At 39.4% G+C, this 26,157-nt stretch overlaps 1 protein-coding gene across 4 annotated transcripts in view; it reads left to right on the forward strand.

Annotated features, from left to right (window-relative positions):
• Nucleotides 1-26,157, forward strand: part of RAPGEF4 (Rap guanine nucleotide exchange factor 4) — a 291,500-nt gene that overhangs the window by 74,092 nt on the left and 191,251 nt on the right. For 3 of the 4 annotated variants that reach the window (XM_046018583.1, XM_046018585.1, XM_046018584.1), the window contains one exon: nucleotides 2,883-3,029. In XM_046018583.1, coding sequence (XP_045874539.1) covers nucleotides 2,883-3,029 — 147 coding nt within the window. Of the gene's footprint in view, nucleotides 1-2,882; nucleotides 3,030-9,299; nucleotides 9,611-26,157 lie in introns of those variants that run through there. The other variant, XM_046018586.1, reaches the window with a different exon arrangement.

Below are 26,157 nucleotides of genomic sequence, written 5' to 3' on the forward strand. Positions count from 1 at the left end.
TCTGCTAAGTGAGGGCACACAGGAATGCAAATGTCTCTTTTGGATAACTCTCTCCTTAGCACATCACCGTGCCCTGTCTGGGATTCAAAAAAAAATAGCACCCGTGGACTCTAAAGGTAGCGAGTGATCTTTAGAGTGAATATGTTCTTCTTAGGACCCTTGTCATTCCAGTGCCCAAGCCATACTTCCCAAATCTATTCAGATTTCTAAGTGCATTTGTCCTAAAAAATACCGAGTCTGCTGAAAGTTAAGTTTGAACTTAGAAGCAGTACTCCTTCCAGGTGAGGTTTTCCAGTCCTAATTTCAAGATGCTATCTTGTGTTTGTGACTGCCTGACCTTAAACTGAAGAGGATCATGTATGAAGGAGGAAACATGGAAGGACAGATCCCATACTCGGTTCTGGTGGGAGGGTGAGGGACCCTGGAAATGAGCCAAGGTGCTTGATCAAAGGGCCAAGGCTAGGAGTGTCCCCTTGCAGAGGTCCTGACCTATGACCTGCGCTGACAAGGCTAACAGGACTAATGTTATCTATGGAAAGCACAGGGAATGTTAAATTCTCCCAGGAACAGCCAAGAATGCTTTCAGTCTTTTGTCTATCACAAGAGTTGTTCACTAGCAAGAAGTCAGGCTCATGTGATTTTCACAGCCTATGTCTTTCTTTGTATACCTTTTGGTGACAGACTACATAGTCAGAGGTAGGAGGCAAGAGAGTAATCAGTTCAACCCATAAAAACCTACAAGTAGCTCACGAATAACAGATCTTCTTAGTTCTTTTGTGTTATACTGTGTGGATAACCTTAGATATTTAAGCTATGCACATGGTAGCAGGAGTGTTATTATTGGTACATCCCTGTCAGGTTTTAAAATAGAATTTTACACTGGAAAATACAAATTAGACAAAAGAATCCTTTCTGAAGTGTCCAGATGAGAAAAGAGGCAAGTGGGATTCTCAAGGGAACCTGATAGTCTAAAGAATTTATGGAATTCCATGATTTATCATAAATCCTTTTGCGCTTTTACTAGAATTTGAAAATTACTCAGTTACCTAACTCACTAAACATTGATACTTCAGTCCTGGGGTTATTTTTCTGACTGAATTTGTTTGCAGTTGCCTCTTTGGAAAATTTATTAACAGGCTATTCTTACACTTCCCCCAATCTTTCTTTCTTTTCTGAGATATTGATTTTATTTTCCTGAACACAATTGTATATGGTAATATCTGGGCAGAAGCAATTTTCTATGGTTCAAGGAACTGGATTCTTACGGGCATTTGTCTTAGTAATGTGATTACAGAGTCACTAACTTGATCTTAATAACATTTGCCTATTATCGTGTGTTAGATGCATGAAAGGAAAACTGTGCTTTCTCACTCAGAGATTTTCCCTCGTGTATCTCCATTAGTGGATAACGCCCTGCAAAATTAATGTCCAGGTGACTTTGAGGGGCTATTTCCCTTATTTGAAACTAGTTAGGATTAAATACAAATATTATCACCAATGTCACGTGCATATTGGGAATTGCTTTTTTTAGTGTACCTTGAGAAACTAAAATCATTGCTTCCCAGCATTTTATAAACTAGCCACTACTGTCCCTCTTCTGAAGCTGTTTTTACTCTGCTGCGGCTGCAGGAGGCAGCACGATACAAAAAGCTTGGAATCCACAGCCAGAGAGCCGTGGTTAGATTCTGACTGTATCCCTTACTGTGTGTGTGGGCAGAGGCCGTGCTAATCAACCCCCACCCCGCCCTCATTCTCCTCATCTCTTCAAGACAAGGTGACAGGACAGCCTCCCTATTCCAGTTACCTACTGAAATATCATAACTGGATCCTCTCACTAAAAAACTCCATTCATTTTCAAAAGATTCCCTCCTTTTTTCTTAAAACAGATAGTATTCCTATGGAAAGATAATCCTGTCCGCAGAAAGACTTGAAAAAGGTTACTACTAGCAGCTTTATTCAGAATATCCCTAAACGAAATCAACCCAAATGTTCACCAGTATAACAGATAAGCAAAGGCTTATCCATGCAGTGGAAAAGTACTTGTCAGTAAAAGGAAAAAAATTACCGATCCATGCGACAATGTGGATGAATCTTACAGACATGATGTTCAGCAAAAGGAGCCAGACACTGAAGAGGGCATATTGTCTGACTCTTCAATTTTTTAAAGATCTTATTTATTTATTTGAGAGAGAGCGAGAGAGAGAGAGAGAGAGAGCATGAGAGGGGGGAGGGGGCAGAGGGAGAAGCAGACTCCCTGCTGAGTGGGGAGCCCAATGCAGAGCTCCATCCCAGGATCCTGGGATCATGATGTGAGCCGAAGGCAGTGCTTAACTGACTGAGCCACCCAGGTGTCCCTCGTCTGCCTGATTTTACATGAAGTTTTAAAACTAGCTAAACTCTGGGCGCCTGGGTGGCTCAGTTGCTAAGCGTCTGCCTTCAGCTCAGATCATGATCTCAGGGTCCTGGGATGGAGCCCGGCATCAGGCTCCCTGCTCAGCAGGAAGACTGCTTCTTCCTCTTCCTCTGTCCTTCCCTGCTGCTCATGATCTCTCTCTCTCAGATAAATAAAGGTCTTTAAAAAAGAAATAAATAAAGCCAGCTAAACTCCTTTATGGTAATTGAAATCAGAACACTGATTCTCACTGAAGGGAGGGTCTTGACTGGAAAAGGGCACGAGGGGGATTTCAGGGTAATAGGAATGTTGTATGTCTTGATTTTGTTGGTGATTACACGGGAGTATGTATTTGTCAAAATTTGTTGAACTGTGCAATTGAATCGAGGGCTTTATTTTGTATAAATTATACTTAAATTCAAAGAAAAGGCAACTCACCCATATCGGTTAAATGTTTAATTTTCTAATGACCAATTTTGGGGATTCTCAGGATGCAGTGACCATCTGTACTCTGGGAATTGGGACAGCCTTCGGAGAGTCCATTCTGGACAACACACCCCGCCATGCGACCATCGTTACCAGGGAGAGCAGTGAACTGCTCCGCATCGAGCAGAAGGACTTCAAGGCTCTATGGGAGGTGAGCCCCAAGGCTTCTTTGTCAATTAACGTAGTTGCAGAAAAGAAAGGGAGCTGCCACATGGATAATGGCATTACAGTCAAGCCTTAATGTGTTCTGTTCTGAGCCAGTAGATGGAATTTAATTTTCAAAACTTGTTTTTGAAATGAGTGAGTGAAAAGCCATTTTGACACAAGACGTTCCCCCCCCTTTTTTTTTAATTTAGTGCTTGCTCAATTTTCTGTGGTTTGACATACCTTATAATTATTTCCTGAATGACCATAGAGTGTTTTATGTATTTCCTCCCTCCTGTTCCACAGATGTATTCTTAACCAGGGAACAAAATACTTTGACATTTTCTTTTGCATTTTAAAAATCATCGTTGACATGTTCCCTGGTAAAGTGGAATGAATGGGGTTAACATCTGCTTCATTTAAATGCTTTTAAAAATGATGGGCCCTATAATAAGGTATGGGAAATGAGGGACATAAAGATGTCTGGTGACTTGCCAACTTCAAAATGCATAGGTGGCACAGCGGTGGATGGAGCCAACGGGCACTGGGGGCTTTTGCATTTACCGCTGCTTACCAGCGCCTCTTAGGGGCTTCATTTACAAGAAGTAGGGGGAATAAATCATCTAATATGCAGTAACGGCAAGTGAAGCACTTAGAAAGGCCCAGCTAAGCCTTGCATCTTTCACGCTCATTCCTTTTCAGTTCTGCAAGCTTCTGATTTTAACCTGTGGTTGTTCCTTATCTTTGTCCTTGGCTCAGTATGTCCAAGTGTTAACCCATCGAGCTGGCAGGCTTTGCAACTTGTCCCGGTGTGGCTAAGATTTTAAACTTGATCTAAAAAGAATTTTGTGTAATCAAATAGTTTCCTCCAGAGCCAAACAAATGACAGATGCATTAAGGGAGCCAACCTGCAGGTGAAGGAGTGATGCTTTGCCTTAAAAGTCCTGTAAAGCCTTGGAAGGCCTTGGTGGTGAAACCTGTTACTTTTATTCTTGGCAGTAGTGAATAAATTGCGGGGTTGCTTGTTTGAAATGTTCCTCTTAGAAAATATTAAAGAGCTCCAACTGCTCTGTAAAGTTCAGAGACAAAAGCTAGTTTTAGGAAGGCAAAGCCAAAGTAGGTTTGCATGAGGTGTGTGCGGTGAGGTTTTCTGTCAATTAAAAGGGACCAAGCTTGAGGCAAATAAGTCTTTTTTTTTTTGGATCTTTCATGTTTAAAAGGTAAACTGAAAAAGTCTTTTCCAAAAAAGAAAATTTGGAAAACCGGTTTAAGAACAAAAATGATTTCCATCTGTGATGTATGTCATTATAACTGCTTTTGTCTGTCATGGTATCTTCAGGTTGCTCATTGAGGATGGTTTGCAGAAATATTTAAAATTTTATTTTAATTAGGAGTTCTCAGTACTATGAAGGAAGGTCCTGACAAGCTGCTATCTGTGAACACTTTTTAAAAATTTATTATTAGAAAAATTGTCAAACATACAGAAAATCCAAAAGGATAACACAATGAGCACCCAAACATCCCCACTCAGCTTGGCAGTCGCTAACATATAGCCAGATTTGTTTCATCTTTGTTTTTTTTGCTGAACCACTTTAATGTAAATGACAGACATTATGATATTTCACTGTAAATATCCAGCATAATCTCCAAAAAGTTAGAATACCCTGCTACCTACACATAACACCTTCAATTCACTTAACAAAACTAAAGATAATATCCTAATATCTAATACCCAGTCCACAGTCCAAATTTCCCCGTAAATACCCATAAATTAGTAAATACTTAGTCAATAACCATCTTTGATTTCTGTTTTATTCCAAACCATGTTCAAATAAAGAATCGCATATTACATTTGGTTGTTATAGCTCCGTCAGTCAGTCAGTCTCTTTCTCTCCCCTTCCCTCCCTCCTAACCCCTCTCTGTCTCTCTCTTTCTCTCCATGACATTGACTTGTTAAAAAGGCCAGGTCAGTTTCTCCCAAATTCAAGATTTGTTTGTTTTCTCATGGTATCTTTTTGTACCCTTACCCCAGGGTCTCCTATAAATGGAAGTTGGAGCTAAAAACTTGATGAGATCAAATCAAACCGTTTTTGGCAAGAAAGTGTCAAAGGTGCTGCTGAGTACATCAGGAAGTTCATCATGTCTGCGAGCTTTAGTACGGGTGATGCGTTAGTTGGATTAGTGTGAGCCTGTAGTTAGAGAGCATTTGAGCGCATTGCAGGGCTCTTTTCCACAGATATTTCCCTTAAATGAAAACCACTAAATGGAATATTGATATTGAGGGTGGTCTTTGGTATTCCAAACCTTGCCACGTGATTCTGCAGCTCGGTGGGTCCAACCCTTCCTCTGTGATCTCAGAGCAGATTTCTGATCTCCCCTGCCAGTGACTTAAGTGATCTGAAAAGAATGAACAGAGTTTTTGTCTGACTTCTTAATTTACGGGTGGGGGACTGAACCTCACAGTGAGTAAGAGATTAGTCAGACACTTCATTTTATTTGCCTGTTCATGTAACTCAGTATAGAGTGCAAACTACATACTCAGTCATCATTTTAACTTTCATTTTAATGCTAAAATGAAAATGCAAGAAACTCCATTATCTAGCAATCTGCACAAGTCAGGAATTTATTAATGGGCACAACTATGCACCTACACTATGGGATAATCCTAAGAAATCATAAACTTCTAAATTACCTTCAAAATAAAAAAGACCAACTTAAATTTATTCTACCATTCGTGTCTCAACACACATTCATTGAGCATCTCCTGTGTGCCAGGTGTGGATATAGCAGCAAATGAGATTGGCTGGGCTCATGCTCTCCAGCAAGGGCTTCTGTTCTACTCAGAGAATGCCGAAAATAACCTACTGAGTCATAATATTATTTCAGAGTAGAATTTATCATTATCATTAAATAGATTTTATCTCTGTTTGAATGAATGGTCTACTTGTACATATAGCACTGATCTGCTAGCAAAATATCTGATATTCAGAATACCTATTCCTTGATTATGTCAGATAATTGAGTTTATAACTCAGCCATTTGTTGCACTCGTAAATAATTACTCATTGGCAAAATTAAAATTCAAGCTCGCACTCTCAGCTGAAGTCTAAGTTAGATCTGCCCACCAAACATTAAAGGGAGAAGATTATGTCAGGAAGGGTTCAGGTAGGAGCCTCACTGCACTGTGAGATGGTGGGAAGAAGGCAGCAGAAAGGGAAGCTGGATAATGCCTCTCGTGGTGGCAAGGTAAGGAACTCAGTGTTGGGCTATAGGTTAGGAATAGTAAAAATTAGATAACCTGAATCAAGGATATAAATGTGCGTGTTTATCTCATTTGACTACTTACTTTTGGAGAATGTTGTGGTGGGTCCACTGTGCAAGCACCCTCTTGTTTAGCTTTGTCTCCTTATCTATGTCCTGTTGTCATTTAAAAGGGCTCACAGATAAAACTTGAGGGCCAGGATTCTAAGTTACTTCTGCTAACTCTAAAAATTATGATCTGTAGCCACTACTAGGTAGCATAGTCTAAAAGTAGCTCTTTTTAATAGGCTGAGCAAATAGTCTATTTTAAATCTTCCACTTGGGACTTTAATGGCAACACAAAGCTAGGGAATCCTGCTTCCTTTCCTGACCAAAGGCAAGTTTCTCTGGCTACTCTGCAGGAAGAGAACAAACTCAGAGAACTACATGTGAGATTTTGAAATCCTATTCAATTTCATCCCAGATGCCTCTTGCTTTATATTGTCTATTATGTTGTAAGTTAAATTGGTAGCACCCAGTGTATTTTAAAAAGTTATTCCCATAAATGTAACCAGAAGCATTATTCAATAGCCTCTACAAATACATCAAAGGAAGTATTCCCCAAGATGAAACTGAGGTCGCAGCTTGATGCCTTTCTTTGCATTCTCTGTCTTTCCTAATGAAAGCTGCTTTTTCTCCTCCTCTCCTTCCATGTTTCAGTTGCTAATTTATGGTCAGATTTGAGAGCATTGGGTTGCTCCATCTTAAGACATGGTCAGGTTTTCTTAATGTAAGTGAATTATGGTAATTTTATTCAGAGTTGGTCAATAATGCATCCCCATTCTTATGCATCTGTGGTATTAGGACTTAATAAAATATATGATCCAGGACATAAAACATCTCATTTTTCAGTAGCACATGGGCGATGGAGAGAGAAGGAAAAGGAGAGGAGACAGGAGATAGTTTGTTTTTTTTTAAATTTAGGTTTAAAAAAAAGATTTAATTTTTTAGTTAGTTAATAATTTGACAGAGAGAGAGAGAGAAAGAGAGCGTGAGCAGTGGGAAGGGCAGAGGAAGAAGGAGAAGCAGACTACCCACTGAGCAGGGATGGGGGGCTCGATCCCAGGGCCCTGGGATCATGATCTGAGCCAAAGGCAGCCGCTTACCCAACTGAGCCATGCGGGTGCCCCACCAGTGCCCCCACCATGTTTAGTTCTTGAGACAACTGTAATTTCAACTCTTTGGCACTAGTGGCATTGCATACCCTCAGTAAGGAAGTTAAATGGCAGAGTAGTGAAGGGTAGGCTTGGGAGTTTAAAACTAGTTATTAATATTTGATCCAGATCGTGGGCATTTATGATTGCTTGTGGCTCTTGGGCTAACTAAAGAACTGATTTACTGTCCAAATCCATGAATTTCTTCACAGCACATATAGGATAAGGTTCCCAGTGCTTACAAATGACTACAACAAGGGGCTTTTTGTTTTTCTTGTTGATTTTCTATCTAATGTCGTGTCTGTATAAGGATGCTTCCAGCTTTGCAGCATGTTTTGACATCTGTACATTGAATATTCCAAATACATGAAATTGAATGATGAGGTGAGTCCAGTGTATTCAGAAAAGTAGATTCAGGAAGCATTCTCGATCAAATTCATAAAAGACGCTACTGAGAGGTCCTTGAACTAGTGGTCTGCCACCTGCTTCACTGTGCTTCAATTGCATGAGCATCATCTGGCCAAAAGCTTTCCTTCACTGTGAACCATGTTTGAGCATGTTCAAAATAATAATACGTGTTTATGAAGAAATCATTTGAAATTTAAAGACAGCAATAAAACGACAGAGTCTAAAAATAAAGGCAATATTTTAAATTTATAGTCTGACCCATGCTGTAATAAAAGTGATTTCTTAGCTGTAATTGTCACCCAGAAACTTCTTGGCACACATTGTGATTTTATTCTAACCAAAGGATCCCATGTCACCGAGAGCCATTGCTCAGACATAATGATTGATACAGGAGAGTTTATTCCCCAGATGTGTCTGCGGCCTCAGTAGATATCATTAAGTGACCAAAAATCTATTTCAAGCTTTATGGGATATAAAACTGAATGAGAAAATAAGTGCATGTTCTGTCTTAGCCAAAGAATGCAACTTGTAAACAGGAATATTTCTAAGAGTATGAATATTGTTGCAGAAATATGTTTACATCTGTCTCTACTCCCTGATTTTCAGAGAGTTTTATTTCTTGATTCTACTAGATATGTTGGTAGTTGTGGGACTGAAAAGCCTTTGAGTTATTTCCATTCACTGCCTCTTCTTGGACTGTGCAGGGAGAAAAAGTCCTTTTCCATTAATAATCTTTCAAGTCACTATGAGAATAGGAAGTATTGAAATAACAGCAGCTTAGTCTTTGCTGGCGCACTTTAAAACCCTTATTAGAATAATATACTTCTCAGAGGCATCTGCTCCTGCCTTGAATAGACTTGATGTTCCTGTCAGTCTCAGGCTGTCAGAAAAATTAAAGCCAAATACTTAAAACATAATATCAGAACATAAAAATCTCAGAAGTCCTTTATTTAGCATGCACACCATTTCAAATTTGTTCACTTTTACTTAAATGGGAGTCTTCCAAGGTGGGCTGGTATTTCAGGTAAATATTCAGTGGCCCTGAGCAGGGAGACCAGACTGTATGACCCAGCTGCAGAGGGACAGCCTGCCTGTTAGTACACCTCGTTGGAGGACTGGCTGGAACCTAAAAGCCAAGGGACGTGCTTTCTCCCAAGTCAGAAGTCTGTGCTTACTTTTGGCAACTTTGGACCTTGTACTGTAGGGTTACTTCCCAGGCCAGAAATTTGCATCAAAGGGCTAAGAAAAATACATCCAAAAATAAACATGAAAGCCAAGATTTCATGCCAGGAACTCCAGCCACACACATCCTGTTGGCTGGTTGTCTTGACTCTTCTCACAGTTCTGATTCTTTTAAACGAAGCGGAAGCCTGCTCCGATGACTTGGACCTCATGTCTGCTCCAGGGTCTCACTCCTCTGTCCTCGAGCTTTTCCATAGCGTGGCGCAATGATTCAAATCCAGAAAGGAAGGGAGTGAAGTTATTAGGAGGTAACTAAAGTTAAATATATGTGTATGTGTAGAGGAAGTCTTTCCTACTGCCTTTGGCTGCCTGAGCTTTTCTGGAGAACCACCAGCACCGGACTGAGATCCTTTTAACACTAACAGATACAAACAAGGAATTATCAGCAATGAAGGTGTATTTTGCTGTCCAGATAAAGGACAGGTATTCACTGGATGTCTGGGAACTCTGAGAGGCTGGAAAAGAAGGACATATGCCCTATAAGGTCAGAATGGATCTTTATTTATTTTTTGGTGGGGAGACGTTCTATGTCCCAGTTTGCATTTTGGTTTGAGGAATTATACTGTGAAACATCTCTGGCTTTCCTAATTATGTTCCACCAGACCTAAACGTACAACGGGACTGACATAATTTGATTTCATCTTTGTTTGTGATGCATGTGTGTGTGGAGGGAGGAGTGGTGGCTCATCTTTTCCTGATTGTGAAGGGTATGTTTGTTTAGCCTGATGATCTTAAATATGTTTCTAGATAAACAAAGATAGTTGTTCATAACTAGCCAGTTACATTGATCACATTGATATTAAATATATGTATTTATCTGGTGACATAGTTGAATGGCACATATTAAAAATGACTTTGGGGCAGGATAACAGATTGAGAGTGATGGTATTTCATCCCCTGGATGCTCAGTGGGTATTTTGCCTGCAGCTTTCAGACTATATGAATTCCTTAGTGTTTATAGGAACTCTGTTACATTATTGATGACTTAAAGTCATACCAGCTCTGCAAGCTATGATTTTACTATTTCTCAGAAGATGATCAGGGGGTCTGAGCAGATCAAGGCTTGGCTGGCAGGTGCCAGCGATGTCCAGATGCTACGGGTAGACCTGTTAGCAGTGTGCGGTAAGCAGTAGTTATGGCTTCTTAGCCGGTGCTCTTCTGGGGGTTCATTTCAGGAGTGTGTGCCAGATCCTAGGATCTTGTAGTTGTTGTTAGCAGAGGTTCTGGAATTCCTCCCATGGCCGTGCATTTGCCAGCTTACCTTTGACCCCTCACCACCCCCCAGCCCCCAGGATTTTATCTTGCAAGGGCCCTCGTTACCTTCCCAGCAAACCTACCCCTCTGCGTGGCTGCTAAGGAGCTTCTCAACTCCCTGCTGATTAAAGCCACTCATCTTTTAGAAACTCCTGTCGTATTCAACAAACATCTTCTTGGTTCCCTCCAAGGGGAAGTGCAAAATGTATCTTGTCTGTCCTGGTTTACAGTTTAGTTCAGGGGACAGACAAGCATAAATACCAATCACCCTGATATAAGACAAACTGGAAAGTTCTCTAAGGAAGATCCAATGTGCCAGAGGACATATGGGGTAGGGCAGAGAGTGATTCAGTTCCATCCGGGGTATCATTTCGAATGAAGACAAAGAAATCGGGCTCTGAATTCTGTGGCTAACAGGGCTATTTTTCAGCATCCCTGAAGGATTGGGGTCAGTTAACCAAATTATGGCATTTGAGGCAGTCTTGTCCCAAGGGCCTGACCACACAGAAGAGGCGGGCTTCTTCACTCCTACTGTTCTGTGTTCTGCCTCTCCTCCAGTGATACGCCCCTGGGCAGGCTTGTAGGGGTCGGCCTGCCCTCTGAGGGTGTCATGTGTTGCATTCCCAAATGCCTGGCTTTGTGTTTTGTTTGTTGTTTGGTGATCATCTGAGGTGATCCGCTCTGAGGTTTAATGGGTCCCGCAGGCAAAGGCAGTTCTAGTTGGGAAAACTTTAAGAACTTGAGACTCAGAAGGAACTCGTGGTATGGATGGGGGATATTGTTAAACTCTTTATGTGTAGAAAGCCCTGTGGTCATGGGACTCTTCTGTTCTCAATGGGCCAAATTCCACTCCTGCGTAGTCTCCAGGCTGCTGTGGAGAGGTTAGAGCCCAGTCACTGGGGCAGGGTGTCTGACACCGAGGAAAGAGCAGCAGGAAATCCTGTCACAAAGTCAGCCTCTCTGAATTCCTGCAGGCTTGCTGAGGTTGATGTTACTAACCTCAGTGTTTTGAGCTGTCTGGCCCAAACCAATAAATGCAAGACAGATCTTCTAAAGGCTATTGATGTGGTCAAGTGGTCTGGCCTGAAATTCTGATCTATTCCTGGTTTAACCCAGCTCTGCTAGATAACTTTCTGGAAAGCTCTCCAGTTCCTGGGTCACCTATCTATAAACGCAAAGATAGCTTTCAGGAATGCTCCAAGTTAATGTTGATTGCTTACTTAGGTGCCTTATGAATTGGAAATTTCAGTAACCACCTACCCCCTTTCCTTTAGGTTTGCAAATTCAAGAAGGCAAAACCACAGATTATGTGACTGGAAAGTACAAAGTCTAGGCAACAGTTCATACTGTATCAAATTATATCATTAGAAAGGCAGGAACTTTTTAGTATTTTTTCTTATTGAAAGTTGTAATTCTTAAAACTACTTCCACATTAGAATTACCTGGAAAGCTAGTTAGACATTCCCATGTGTGGGCCTTCCCTAGAACAATGAAACCAGAATCTCTAGAAGAGGGGCCCTGGGCTTCAGTGGCTCCTTCTAGCTCCCCAAGGAGGCCTACTGGGCAGCCAGGGCTGAGAACCTCTGTCTTCCAGCAGCAGGCTTTGGTAAGTGGGCACTGTGTCCCTTTGCATCTGCTTCTGCACTTACTGCCTGGTGTTTTTGTTCTGTGCTAAGACTATATGATTGAATAATATGCCTATTCCTTGTTTGTGTTAAATCTCCTAGTGTAATTCTTCCTTCTCTCATATAGACATTCTACTTCCAAATTATGGTTCCTGCCACATTTAAATAATAATGGCCATCAGTACTTTAGAGATACAGTGAATGGGGTTTTTTATTTGGGAGCTTGAGATTAGAGGTTCCCTGTGTGGTCTGGTTATTAAAATTCTGAGAATCGGTGCACCTGGGTGGCTCGTGGGTTAAAGCCTCTGCCTTCAGCTCAGGTCATGATCCCAGGGTCCTGGGATCGAGCCCTGCATCAGGCTCTCTGCTCAGCAGGAAGCCTGTTTCCGTCCCCCTTCCCCCGCCACCCCCCCCCCCCCGCCGCCTGCCTCTCTGCCTACTTGTGATCTCTGTCTGTCAAATAAATAAATAAAATCTTTTAAAAAAAATTGTGAGAATCAAGTGCAAAATCCACACACCCCCCAATTCAACCACCCTACAAGCACACATTCTCTCATCTGTCAGAACAATCTTCTCATTACACATCATGTAGCTCCTAGAAAATTCCACACTGTACCTCTGCACAAAAATGGAATGAAAAAGGCAAGTAATATCATAGCACTATTATGAAGAGAGTTTTGAGCTGATGGGTCCCCAGAGAATGTTGAGATCCCTGACCTGTCCCTGAACTATACTTTGAGAATCACTTCTCTAAGATAAATTCCCAGAAAAAGAATACTAAGATGAAGGGTATGGAAACATTTATGTCTCTTGATAAATATGACCACATTTATTTTCAGTTGCTTTTATTCTGCCACCAGGAGTATTTGAGCATGCCTATTATATCCAGCCTTGGCCAGCATAACCGTTACATATTTTCCTCTGTTATAATAGACACTATTATTGTCAATTGTGTTTCTTTGATTACTGCTGGGATGGCTGAGATTTTCTTATATATACTTTTTCTGATTAGATTTCCTCTTTCAGAGACCATGTTACTCACCCATACATTGACATTTATTAATCAGTTTATATGAATGCTTTATTTGACCAAGCTATTAACCCTTTGTTATAATTCCTGCAAATATTTTATCTCGGTCTGTTGACTTTTCATTTGTCATGACTTTAAAGTACATAAATTCTGGGGCACCTGGGTGACTCAGTGGGTTAAAGCCTCTGCCTTCGGCTCAGGTCATGATCCCAGGGTCCTGGGATCGAGCCCCGCATTGGGCCTCTGCTCGGCAGGGAGCCCGATTTCTCCTCTCTCTCTCTGCCTGCCTCTCTGCCTACTTGTGATCTCTCTCTGTCAAATAAATAAATTTTTTTAAAAAGTACATAAATCTAAATCCATAACTCTCTAAGAAAAAGACTATTTTGTGGGTTAAAAATTTTTAAATTTGTTTTATAAAGATATTTTCTTTCATTTGTAGCTGATTTGAAAAAAATCACATGATATAGGCAATAATAGTGTTTTAGTCAGTGGTGCTGTTGGCATGAATTGAATGAGTTTTTAAAACTTTCTTCATTGCTTCTCTCTTCTGCTTCGAAACATTTATAAATGCTCTTACAAATTCATATCATTGGTTCCAATTGTTTCTTACAACATCTATGTTATAACCTATGTATTATAACCTTATTTTAGCAAGAGTATCACAATTTTCTTCAGATTTCTTTTCTGGATATTTGTACCAAGACCTTTGTCCCTTCCACTGCTCTTCTGCTTCAGTTTCTGTGAAGATCCCAGTGATTTAAGGGTGGAATCCTCCAGCTCTTAGTTCCCACTGACCCTCCCCTACACCCCACACCCCAAACATTGCTCTAAGCTTTGAGTCTGAGTGAAACATGAGTGTTACTGGGATACCTTCTAAAGTTAGTGAATTGAGTCCTCTTTTTAAACTTTATTCTATTTATTTGTTTATTTGAGGGGGAGGGGCAGAGGGAGAAGGAAAAAATCTCAAGAAGACTCTCCCTGCTGAGTGTGGAGCTTGACCTGGGACTTGATCTCATGATCCTGAGATCATAACCTGAGCCAAAACCAAGAGTCTGCTGCTTAACTGAGCCACCCACATGCCCGAAGTGAGTCCTCTTCTTTGAGCATCTGTAGCTGTTTGTTTTCTTTTCTTCACTGTCCAGAATTGTATCTACCTCTTAATAGTTCTAGGGAAAGCACAGCTCTTAGCAGTAAGTGTTAATGAAAATGGCTTTTCATTTTTAGGTCTTTGCTATTTGTTATGGGTTTTACTTTATTTGTTTAGAGGACATTTTTGCTCATGCTTCACTTTATCTAAAAAACTCATAGAATTGCCTAGTACAAATATACTGAAAAAGGAAAAAACCTCTCTATAATATTTTACGTGATATCTAATCCCTGTTAAAAGCATAACAGAACTTGGAAAAGGGAAAATGTAGTAAAATGACCAGATACAGCATTTAATAGAAGATCTACCTAGCCAAAGTTCCTGGGTGGCTCAGTTGATTAAGCATCTGACTCTTGATTTCACCTCAGGTCATGATCTCAAGGTCCTGGGATCAAGAGCATCTGGCTCCACGCACGTTGGACATGGTATCAGCTTGAGTTTTTCTCGCCCTCTCCTTCTGCCCCTCCTCCCTCTCAAATAAATAATATTTGAAAAGCAAAAAGATCTGCCTACTTAGGAACATACACAACTTTGTGAACAATGCTGTAAAAAGTATTTACTTATCAGTAAGTCATGAAGTTTTTAAATAGCTTTAAAAATGTTAGTGTTCTACTTCTCCGAAAATGGTATTGCAGAGCACACTACCACCATTGACATTTTCTTTCCTTAATTACCAAAGGTTTTGTCATACATAGCAGATGGCATATTTAATGAGGTTATAATTAATAAATGAAATTAATAAATTAAAATCATTGCATGGCTTCCTGATAGTAATAATTGCAAGCATGTACATAATAGTCTAAACTGTTATGAGTCCTGACATGGTTAAGAAATTTTTAGAGACTTTTAGTAGAGTTGGCATTCCATCTTCATGACATTCTCTTTCTTGCATTCTGCCTGTGGCTTCACAATTTCTTCTCCCTCATTCTATCCCCTTCTCCATACTTCATTTAGGTCTGAAATGTCAGACTTCTCTTTTTTCCCTCCAACTTTTTATTCAAATTTTGAACACTCAGAAAATTTGAAAAAAAGACCAGTAGGAAATACCAAGTTTACTTGAATATTTTAGGTTGATTTTTTTCCTTCCTGCTTCTCCCTGTCCTAGCCAGCCTCCTTTTATAATCAATTGTGTGTCTATCTCTTCCTTCTCAATTCCATCTCATCATCTCCATGACCTCCCTTTTCTCCCCTCTTGTCTAGCCAGTGTGAAGGGAGGCCACATGGTTTTTTAAGACTAAGGGATGGCCCAGCTCTGTGCCCCAGGCAAGTTACTTCACTGCCTAAACCCCTCCCCCCATTTGCAAAAGGAGGTTAACAATAACCCTATCACAAATGGTTGGGAGGATGGAAAGGATATAATGCCAGCAAACCCTTAGCCCCACAGATCCATGCAGATGGAGGAGTTCAGACGCATGCCTGCTTCTCAGACACCTAGTGTGCTGTCTCTGCTGCCTAGGGATAATGTTCAAACCATCTACATTGGCATCCAGAACTTTCTAAATGTGGCCATACATCCTTTTCCAGCCATATTCCCTCTATTAATTTATCTGAATATTTTTCTCAACCTAAATCATATCAGCAAGCACTAGTTGGGCATTCGTGAAATGTGCCATGCTAGGCACTGGGCACACGGATGTGAACAGCATGTGGCCCTCAAGGAGCTCACAGTTGAATGGAGGTAAATATGTGAAAATATGTTTTAAAATCGGATGATATGAGCTATTGCAGAGGCTCATACAGGGGTTGGAAGTGGGAGGAGGAGACGGTACCTGCCAGGGAGAGTCCCAACAGTTTCCAGAGAAGGTCCCCTTGTGTGTATGGTCCTCCTAAGGCTGACAGGAAGGTGACTGACAGGATGACATCACCAGACACAAGCAGAGGATAAAAGTGCTACTGTGGGAACATGTCTGTTTTGGTGGAACACGGAGGAGGGTTCATAACAGCCCTCTCAGTTCCAGGACAAGCTTGCCTCCTTCTCAAGCTCTTCATGGAAAGAAGAGCCTGTCAGAGCCGACTAGCCTTTCCTGAAGACAGCAAAGGAGTTTCATTTCCTTGTTTCCCATTCCGGAAGATAACCCCCATCCCCCCACCCCTTCTCAGCCTCTCACCCCCCAGCTCTTCTGGACTCTAGTGCCATGCCTGCTTGCTCTCTGGGGCAAAAACACACTACAAGCCCAAAAAGTGTTAAGGCCCCTTTACCTCCACTCACCTCCTTTCTCCACCTGTCCCAAGACCCAGTCCAACTGCTGTCTCCCTTAACATCTGCCCACTCCAATGACTAAGACCCATTTTCTATAGAATCAGGATACAGATCAGACCATATAGTCTGTTCCCTCTTCATGTGGGAGAATACTCAACATTTATTCTGAAAAAAATCTTTGCAGAATTTGTGATGTTAGAATGGAGAGGATGGATAATTTTCACTGTGGCTTTCAGGCTGAGACATTGGTATCCAGAAACTCTTCTTGTAGTGAAAAGAAATCATTAGGAAAAATGCCAAGTTCCAGTCTCAAAACAGAAATGCTTTGCAGTAAGAGGTTCTACCAAAGCCCGTTTTAAAACAAATATTTCTAATCCATGGATCCATCGCTCCTCTAAATAGAGCACATTGAAGTATTTTGTATCCAGTTCCAAAATGATTAAACTTTAATGATAAGTCTTCATGGAAGTGTGGTTTTGTATTTTCAGTTCCATAGCTCTCCCCCAAAACCACCCACATATAATCATGCCCACACTGCTAAGTGGACACCTTCAGACAATGGTACTTCTAAAAATTAGCCACAGAATGGCCCATCATGCAGAACAATAATTGTCTTTGTTTTTTATTTAAAGTAATTTAATTTATTGAGACTAGGTAATACATACACATGGTAACTAAATTGGCTAATTGAGTTTAAATTTAAAAAAAATACAGCAGAATATATATAATGAAAAACATGCTTTTCTCTCACCCCTGCCCTAACCACCAGCTCCCTTGCCAGAAGCAACCCACTGTTACTAGCTTCTTCTCTAGAATATTTTATGCACAATATTCTCTTTGCTTGGTTATTGGGCAAGACGTCCAAAGCTTGCATTTGATTGTTTTTGTCAACCTCTTGAGAAAGAAAAAAGTTTTAAAATTTCTAAAATTATCAAGACATTTTGAATCACAGTCTTCACACAAATTGACTGTGACATACCTACCAGGAATTGAGGTTACCTTTTCCTTTACTATTTATTTAAATTCCAACAACTTGAATCTCCTGTCAGCATTGTGTGATGTTATAAATCTGAGAACGTTATTATAAAATGTGACTGTGTTTCAAATAGAAAACTCTAACCAAGCTTGTAGGAGTCTTTAGTACAATTTGTTTTAAGTTTTAGTTATTACAAACAAGTTAATGTGTCAAAAATTCAAAGTAATATACATGTTGAGTAATATTGAAAGTATAAGAAGTAAATAAAGAAATAATACCTCCCTCAATTTGAATAGAGGTGTTTAATCATTGTAGCTATGGGATATCACATTGACACCATGCTAGTAAATAAAACATGGGAAATCCTTTTGCCATTAATTTTCCAAGTATTTCTCCCTGTAAATAACCTCTACATATCTTTTACATTTCCTGAGTAGATGTATATGTACCGATCAAGACATACATCCCTTGTGGTGTAGATGACCTTGCATCCATGGCCCTTGAGAGAATAAATATGTGTGTCGACAGTGCAGCTGTCATGAATTGAGTTCATAAAATTGGATTTGTTTTTTTTTAATCTGACATATTATTCTTGCTTAATTTCATTGTGCTGACCATGGTTTCAGTGCTATAAATCAGGGAGAATGTTTGCCCACAAAAGAAAGAGAGAGCAGCAGTAACAATATGAAATATTGCCTTTGTTTTAATAAAAATATTTCTTTTTGGAGGGTACCTGTCTTCTTTCAGCTGTGTTCTCTGGGACTTATTATTTTTTATAAGTTGTTTTTTTTTTTTAACAAATCTATGTTGACTTGATGTAAGGGATAACATAAAGCTCATAAAACTTAAATGTGAAACAAAAGAATGGGTGAGGTATGGTAGAAAGAAACCTATTTTTTAATGCAAAAAAGTAGGACATGTATATACATGTTCAAACTGTACACACAGAGTTGACTATGTAATTTGTGGGGCCCGGTGCAAAATAAAAATGTAATATCCCTTATTCTCCCCAGAGGAAGAAATTGTCACTAACGGTGCTAAAATACAAAGCTTTTTCCTTTCTCTTGCATTTTCTATTTCAACTCATCATGTTTCTTATTTGCCACTTAATGTTCTAAGTAAAGAAAAATTAAATTACTAGCACAAATTTTCTGTTTGTCTTCCTATGGTGCAATGCCAGTTTTAAATGCAAATATAAGGACATTTAACTTGTATGTGGAATCACCAAAGTGATATAATTTCTATTTCCTGACTTGTACATGCACATGTATTATATTCTTACTGGAACAGTAGAAACCATGCACAAAACTAATTCAACTGTTTTTACTTCAGTTCTTGATGCACACGGCTCCTACCCACACTCTCAATCTGCAGCTGACAGCTCGCTAAGGCAGGACTCAGGAAGAGGAACTATGGGTTGCCCTAGCTTTCTTTTCCCTTCATGTCATTATTTTCAGTGTAAGTGGTTGGCTCATACAGGAAAGTAATATGAATAAGAACGGATATGATAGAGTTTCTTTGTCAATACTACCGCCCTCTTTCTGTTTTCAAAGCAAGCTCTGATTAGAATGGGAATTGGGGCCTCTGGGGCTGTCAGCACCTGAACTTGCTCATTGGCAGATGTAACATGCTCACTGTGTACATGGGTTGAGTTGTGTGGAGCTCCCAGGCCTCATGAGTGCACTTGAATCCTGTTCTCACCAGGCATCGTGAGTGTTCTATGTGAAAGGAGTGTCAAGGAACCGTGGACATGCACATGACCCTGTCCCTGCTCACCTACATGCCCCAGTGTTCCGTTACACTTCATTACAGAGCACAAGTTCAAAGATAAAATCACTAAGAATTCCAGGATGGTGATAGCAGAGCATTACACCCAAGGCTCAGGCCCTTGAGCATGGGGCCCTGTGTGCCTGTGAAGCCAGCCCTGAGTATAGAAATGCATTAACTGAATGCCGCTCACATTCCCAATTATTTCAATAGCTTCTTTAATAACATTTCCGATGGATATAGCTATAGAGAGGTAGATATGTACATATATAGAATGGTAGATTAAATACGGCCACCAATTCAGCCAACCAAGAGGGGGAGTCTGCTTTCCTCCTCTTGAATCCCAACAGGCCCTGAGACGTGCTTTCACCATGAGAATGCTGTGGGAATGACTGTGTTTGACTTTGAGTGTTGGCCTACAGAGGCCTACAGTTTTATTCTTGCCCATAGGGAGCGCTTCCTCTTTTGTGTGAAGACACCTGAGAGGAGGAACCATGTGGGTCATTCCAGTCATTTCAGCTATACCACCTGAGGGCCCAGAGAACTGAGTCCATTCAGTCCCAACCAACTCCCAGCTGATTGTAGCCACCTGAATCAGCCCAGGTAGGCTTATCAACAGAAGAACCACTCAGGAAACCCACAGAATCATGAGAAATAATAAAGTCACCATCCTACATCACTAAGTTTTGGGGTGTTTTGTTATGAGCAATAACTATATAATAGTATTGACATTTAAACCTATATTCTTCCACAAATGAGATTACATCATTCATATTATCTGTATCTTGCTTTTTTCCATTTAGTGGATCTTAGAGATCCTTCTATCTCAGTGCATTCAGATTAGCCACATTATGCTAAGAGTTTTTCATCGGCTGCATTGCCATAATTTATTTAACCCTTTCGCCTGTTCATAGACAGTACATTGATTTTCGTTCTTGTAAACAGTGCTGCCCTGGACAGTCTTCTACATATATCTTGATGTATTTTTATGGAGTAAGTCCTTACCTGTGGGCATTTTGTGAAATTTACAAGTTGAATATTTTCTAATTACACTTTAGAAAGTTAGCACTAATTTATACTTCACTGTATATTTCAACAATGTGTAATTTCAAACTTTGAAAATTTTGCCAGGAAAAAAAATTGATATCTTCTTATTATTTTGTTTACCTAATCATGAGTGAGGTTAAGCATCTTTAAAAATATTTCCTGGTGGTTGTGGGGTTTTTGTTTTGTTTTGTTTTGGTTTGGTGTTTTTAGTTTGTTTTGGTCTGTGAGTGAGTGACTAGTTTATATCTTTTGTTCAGTAGTCTATTGGGTTGTATCTGCAGTTTCTAATAGTATAAAATTAAACATGCCTCCTTTTTACCATATGTATTAAAATATCTTCCAAGTTTTTTGTTCAAGATGTATTTTGTGACCACTTAGGACTAGAGAGACATTTTTTTACTTGCTTTATGATTTTTTTTTCCTCAAGGCATTTCATTCATTAATTTTTTTCCTCTAATCTCTTTTCCTTGAACTATGCCCCAATTGTACTTCCCTAAGGACCTATTACTATAAAAAGAAAACTTTTAAAAGATATATTGTTGTCTATCACTTCCCTTGGAAATTAATTTATCCGTTTAATGTTTTTATCCTTTTGCTACTTCAGGGAAGTACGGTACTACAGGAGGTTAATTCTAAATTGGTTTGTTGCTAGGTCTCGTTGACTACAAAATGCAGTTCCTAGCAGTGATTCATCCTTATCTCTTTGGGGAAAACTGAAGGGAACAATGCCTTTTAAAATTATATCACATACTGTTTTTCTTGGCCAGATCAATGGCTTAGCTGTTTCAGTACATGGTCCCTCATTCTCTTTACAGATCAGATACTTTTAGTGGGACATCTTACAGGGTTGGAGCTAAAGAACCTTGGATACAGAGATGAAGTAATTCCACCTTCTTGCCTGGATCTGATAATTCCCATACCCAATGCATTGTTTGTCAGTGGTTCTAGGAAAATGGGATATAGTCATGTGTGGAAAATAGCAGAGGCAGCTCCAAAAACCTTGGGGGAGGAGATTGATAGGAATGTCTATCAATTGGGTGCATATTATGAAGGTAGGGGAAGAGAACTACTTTTAATTAAAAACTTGATTTGGAGAGGCAAGCTAAAATGGTGGTGGAAAGTGCTGATAAACAGTAAGAAAGAGCTAATGAGCTCCTTTTTCCATAAAAGTTTGGAGACCTCTTTTAATACATAGCAATCCCCCTTGGAAATAGATTAAAATGTTTATTTGTCAAAACCAAACAGCTTTCAGCCTCTTTGAGAAATGAGAAGGCTGTCAAAAGACTGGTTTTCAATAAAGGGAAATATTCTTCCTTTAAACATCAAAATATTTTTGGGGGGCGTTTCAGTAGCTCAGTCAGTTAAGTGACTGACTTGATTTCTGCTCAGGTCATGATTTCATGGTCATGAGACTGACCCCTGCAGCAAGCTCCACACTGGGTGTGGAGTCTGCTTAAGATTCTCTCTCTCCCTCTCCTTCTGCCACTCCCCACCCTTTCCCTTAAAAAAATATATTTTGGGGAGAAATTTTTATAAATTACTTTATAATCTCCTTCTCCTACTCTTAGATAAAATACTGTATTTTGCTTTCTTCTATCATAATGACTGTCTCATCCTGATAAATTTATGTCCTTATATTGTGCTTTAGTTAGCTGGTAGAAGCCCTTAGGGGCTTCTAAGCTGTGTGGTTTTTGCCCCCATGCTAGACCACAACACTATGTAACAGAATTCTATAGTTTTTCTGTTTTCCCCTTTGTTCCAAATTCCTGGATCTCACTTTTCATAGCAATCAATATTCTTGTCTGTAGAAAGCCATCTTTATTACTTGTCCCTGGTGATCTTTCTCTAGTAAGTGTTTGGAAACAACATATTCACACTTTTAGCATGGTGTCTAAAGCAAGAGTGAACGACCTTGAAGAAGTGAGCTGTTCACTCTTGTAGCAGGGTCATCTACCACCTCTGATGTGTAAAATACATGCCACATTTGGTTTGGTGACCTAGGTGACTTATTTGCAACTCTTGATTGTATTCAGATTGATTAGAAGATCTCTGGATTAATGATGTATGACTGAAGGGATTTAAATCTTTATAATACATTATTTCTAAATTATGTGTCAACCTGTAAACATTATCCTATGAATATATATATACACACACTGTAAATATATAGGATATGTCCTATGAATATACATATAAACACACACATATATCTATGAATATATATTCATTAATACATAGAGGGAGGGCAATTTCTAGGGTGGAAATGCACATGGCCTGGCTGTCATATAAAGTTGAGTCAAATGAGATTTTACTGCTTCTTGGCTGTTTGATACTGGGCCAGGTGTTTGTACCTTAGTTTTCTCATCTATAAAATAAGATAAAATATAGCTTTACATGGTTGTAGAGTATCTAAGCATCTAGCACATAGGTGAACATTGAGTGAAAGAATTTCATTAAATGGTAATAATTTTAGAGATATATATATGACTTCATATTCATTCAAATATGTTTTATAAATGTAAACTATTAGAATACATTCTCAATATTTATAATAAATTAGTCTTTTACCCTTATTAATATAAATATACAATTATAAATCACCAGAACAAAACTCCACACAATTGTATAATAATAATAAGCTCTCTTAACAGTTATCCATTTCTAATTCAGAAGTCAAATTATCAGTGGCCGTGAAAGACTGGAGTCATGAAGGAGCTCAGGCTAGCCAGTTTCTCATTCCTCTAAAGTTTCCATTTCCAGATTGGAATGTCAGTCTAGGGTGAAAAGAGGATGAGATTGAGTATCAGTCAATCTTCCAGACTCTCCCTGACCTGAATGAAGGTGATATTTCTAGCAACTCCAGATCTTCATAAATGTATGAAGTCTAGCAACTCCAGATCTTCATATGTATATATATCTTGATATATATATATGAACTCCAGTCATATATATATATATATATATCTAAAATTGTTATCAGGCAAGGTAACTCCTGACCCATTTGTAATGGAAATAGACTCTCCATGCAATTAAAGATGTCACATCTCAGTGTAGATGCAGGCTTATTTTGAAAAATGCAAATTGATAAATAGCAAACAATCTTGGCTACAAGAAATTTCATAGTAGCTTCCTTGGGTGCCAAAACTTTCTCATGTATAGACATGTAGTCTTGCATAAATATGTGCAAAACACACCCTCTTCTATGTACCTACATTTAGTTCTGTTCTATGCCAGTTATTTACTAATCCAAGAGATTATGCCAGAATAAGCTTTAGGTCTCTGTGCTTTGAGGTTAGAGGTTTGGTGCTTTGGCACGACCAGAAGTCACCTGGGTAGGGGGTCAGTGGAACAGCCTCTTGGTTGTAGCTCTTGGTCACATGATGTCTCAGATGTGAGACACTAGTGTAAACTCACAGCCCTGATCTTCCTTTCTGTTGGTGTGATAAAACAGGCTCTGTTTGGGTGTTGCCTGGTAGATGAAAATAATACACTGCTGAGTGAGAACAGTGTTGTCCTGAGGCGTGGCGTCCTTTTGACTTCCTCCCCCAGATGGAGCACTTCCTGCTTTCCAGCTGAATGATGAGTCATGTGAGGAGACTTGAGGATGTGACACAGGAGATGGGTCAGGCCCTAATTATTTGAATGGTATGAATGACAAATATGTGCATATCCTATCCAGGTAAAGCCAGGAAATGCAAGAAGGGCTGGAAATAGCTCATGGCTACATGGCAGCATCTCCCAAGGCGAGTGGTCTAGTGCCTTCAGCCTCCCAGTGTGCCACATCAAAGTAGTAATGTTTACTAGCATTCTCATTGCAAATCTGAACATTCTGATGCTTATTTCTATTTCTTGTGATTTCTGGTCACTGGTAAGTGTTTTTTGAGTTAATTCAGAGGGACAGATTTGTGAAGTGTCCGTATACCTGAGCTAGACCTATGTCTGTGCTCTAATAGTGACATGTGGTCAGAAGAACCATCATGCAAGAACACTCCCTGGGGTGTGTAAGGAAGATGACGCATACTGCCTACTAAATCCTGTTCTTCTAGAACATAAGCATTAGCATTTGCTGTCTGTCAGGAGGCACTTACATATATTATTTTGTTTTATCCAAATTATGACTTAATGAGGTAATAATAATAAACAAAATTAGTGATATACCTAATAAGATAAGAAAGCTACTATTCTTATTTTACCCCTCATGCTATTACATATCATTTCCTACAAGAAGTAGCCATGTTGGAGGGATTCCCTCTGGTTTCCTGAGAACTGAGATGTGTTTATTATTCTGTATATATCACAATGTGAAAGACATCCTCCTAAAAAATGGCCTCACCATTTCAATCTCAGTGCACTTCACAGAGAGAGTCATGTTAATGGTCCATCATTCTAAGATTATCAAATAGTCCAACCTCTAAATGCACTGGGAAGTTGGGGTGAAAGGTAATTTACCATTTCCCACCTTTGTTTTTCCTGCAACTTGTTTTTGTTGAGATTGACCTAGAGAAAATGAAGTACAGCGTATTATATGAGTCAGCTTTTGGATCTTTGATTTATGACCAAAAGTAAAGAAGAATCCAGAGGCAGTTTTGTCTAAGGAACTCCCATGTGTGGTATAAAGCGAATATCTTAAATAAATGTAAGATCTTTCTAAGCATGCCAGTGATGAAAAGCTTAGCTCCAGAGCACCTGGGTGGCTCAGTCGGTTAAGCATCTACCTTCTGCTCAGGTCATGTCATGATCCCAGGGTACTGGCCTTGAGCCCCATCTGGGGATCCTTGCTCAGTGGGGGCTATGCTTCTCCCTCTGCCTTCGCCCCTCGCCCCACCCATGATCTCTCTTGCAATCTCTGTCTTTCTCTCTCTCAAATAAGTAAAATCTTCTAAAAAAGAAAAAGAAAAATTTAGCTCTTTTTACCATATAGGCATGTTTTTATTGTAGGAAATCTCTTTGGAGATGATTCCAGAGGACTTTGTATATATGTTTTTTATATAATTTGAAGGTACTGTGTACACCAAACACTTTTGCTGCCATATTCATTTTGTTTACACATGTGCAAATTTATTTAAAGTCCAGAATGGTATAGCACATACATAGTACACCACACACACAGTCACGGGAGAGGTTAGGAAGAAGAATTACATGAACCATGTATTGGAGAAAATCAAACCCCATTTATTTATGCCATATGTTGTTCTTTACCACTCTTATTTTTTTTCTTAAGAGCCACAAATTGTGCCGATTTCCAAATATGGGCAATAAATAAGATTGTCTCCTTGCCCTTCTCCTGATCCCTGTATACCAGAAAACAGCTCCCTCCTAATATAGGTCTCCATGTCCCCAACTCCAAATTATCAGTAACAAATTGAGGATCTCCATTTATACTTTTGTTTTTCATGAACGAAATATATTATGGAAATAATTATGGAGAGTTAGAAGAAATTATTAGTTTCCTTATAAAACCACTCTTTCTACCTTCTTAAGCTTCAAGGAGAAACTTCCATTTATTCATTCATAGAATTTTTACTGAATGTTTAGTAAGGGTACATCATAATTCAAATGACATCCAAAAACTATGACATATGTGCCTTGGCCCCAAAGAGGTGACTCTCTAATTCAGGAGATAAGTCACATACATATGAAAAATTGAGTATTAATATAAAATTAGAAGTACTAACATTAGGGGGAAAATTAATGGTCCACAGAATGATGAAATGAGCTATGTCATACTTTCCATCTTCTTAAGTGCTGAATACTGTTTTCTTTCTAGTACTTTGTCTAATGCTTGTGTTTCATCTGTAATTCAAAGCCTGAGTAAAATCTTACTTCCTCCATTGAAAACTTTGAACATGAGGAGAATTATGGTCAGATTATCCCTGGGTGTAAAGTACTTATTATGTGCCTTCTTTTCCATTAAGCATTTGTGTTTAATTGCTTTTTGCTTGTTTACTACTCTATTCATGTGAGAACTGGTTGCGGGAGTATAGA

The sequence above is a fragment of the Meles meles genome, chromosome 9, assembly GCF_922984935.1.
Source record: "Meles meles chromosome 9, mMelMel3.1 paternal haplotype, whole genome shotgun sequence".
Lineage (NCBI taxonomy): Eukaryota > Metazoa > Chordata > Mammalia > Carnivora > Mustelidae > Meles > Meles meles.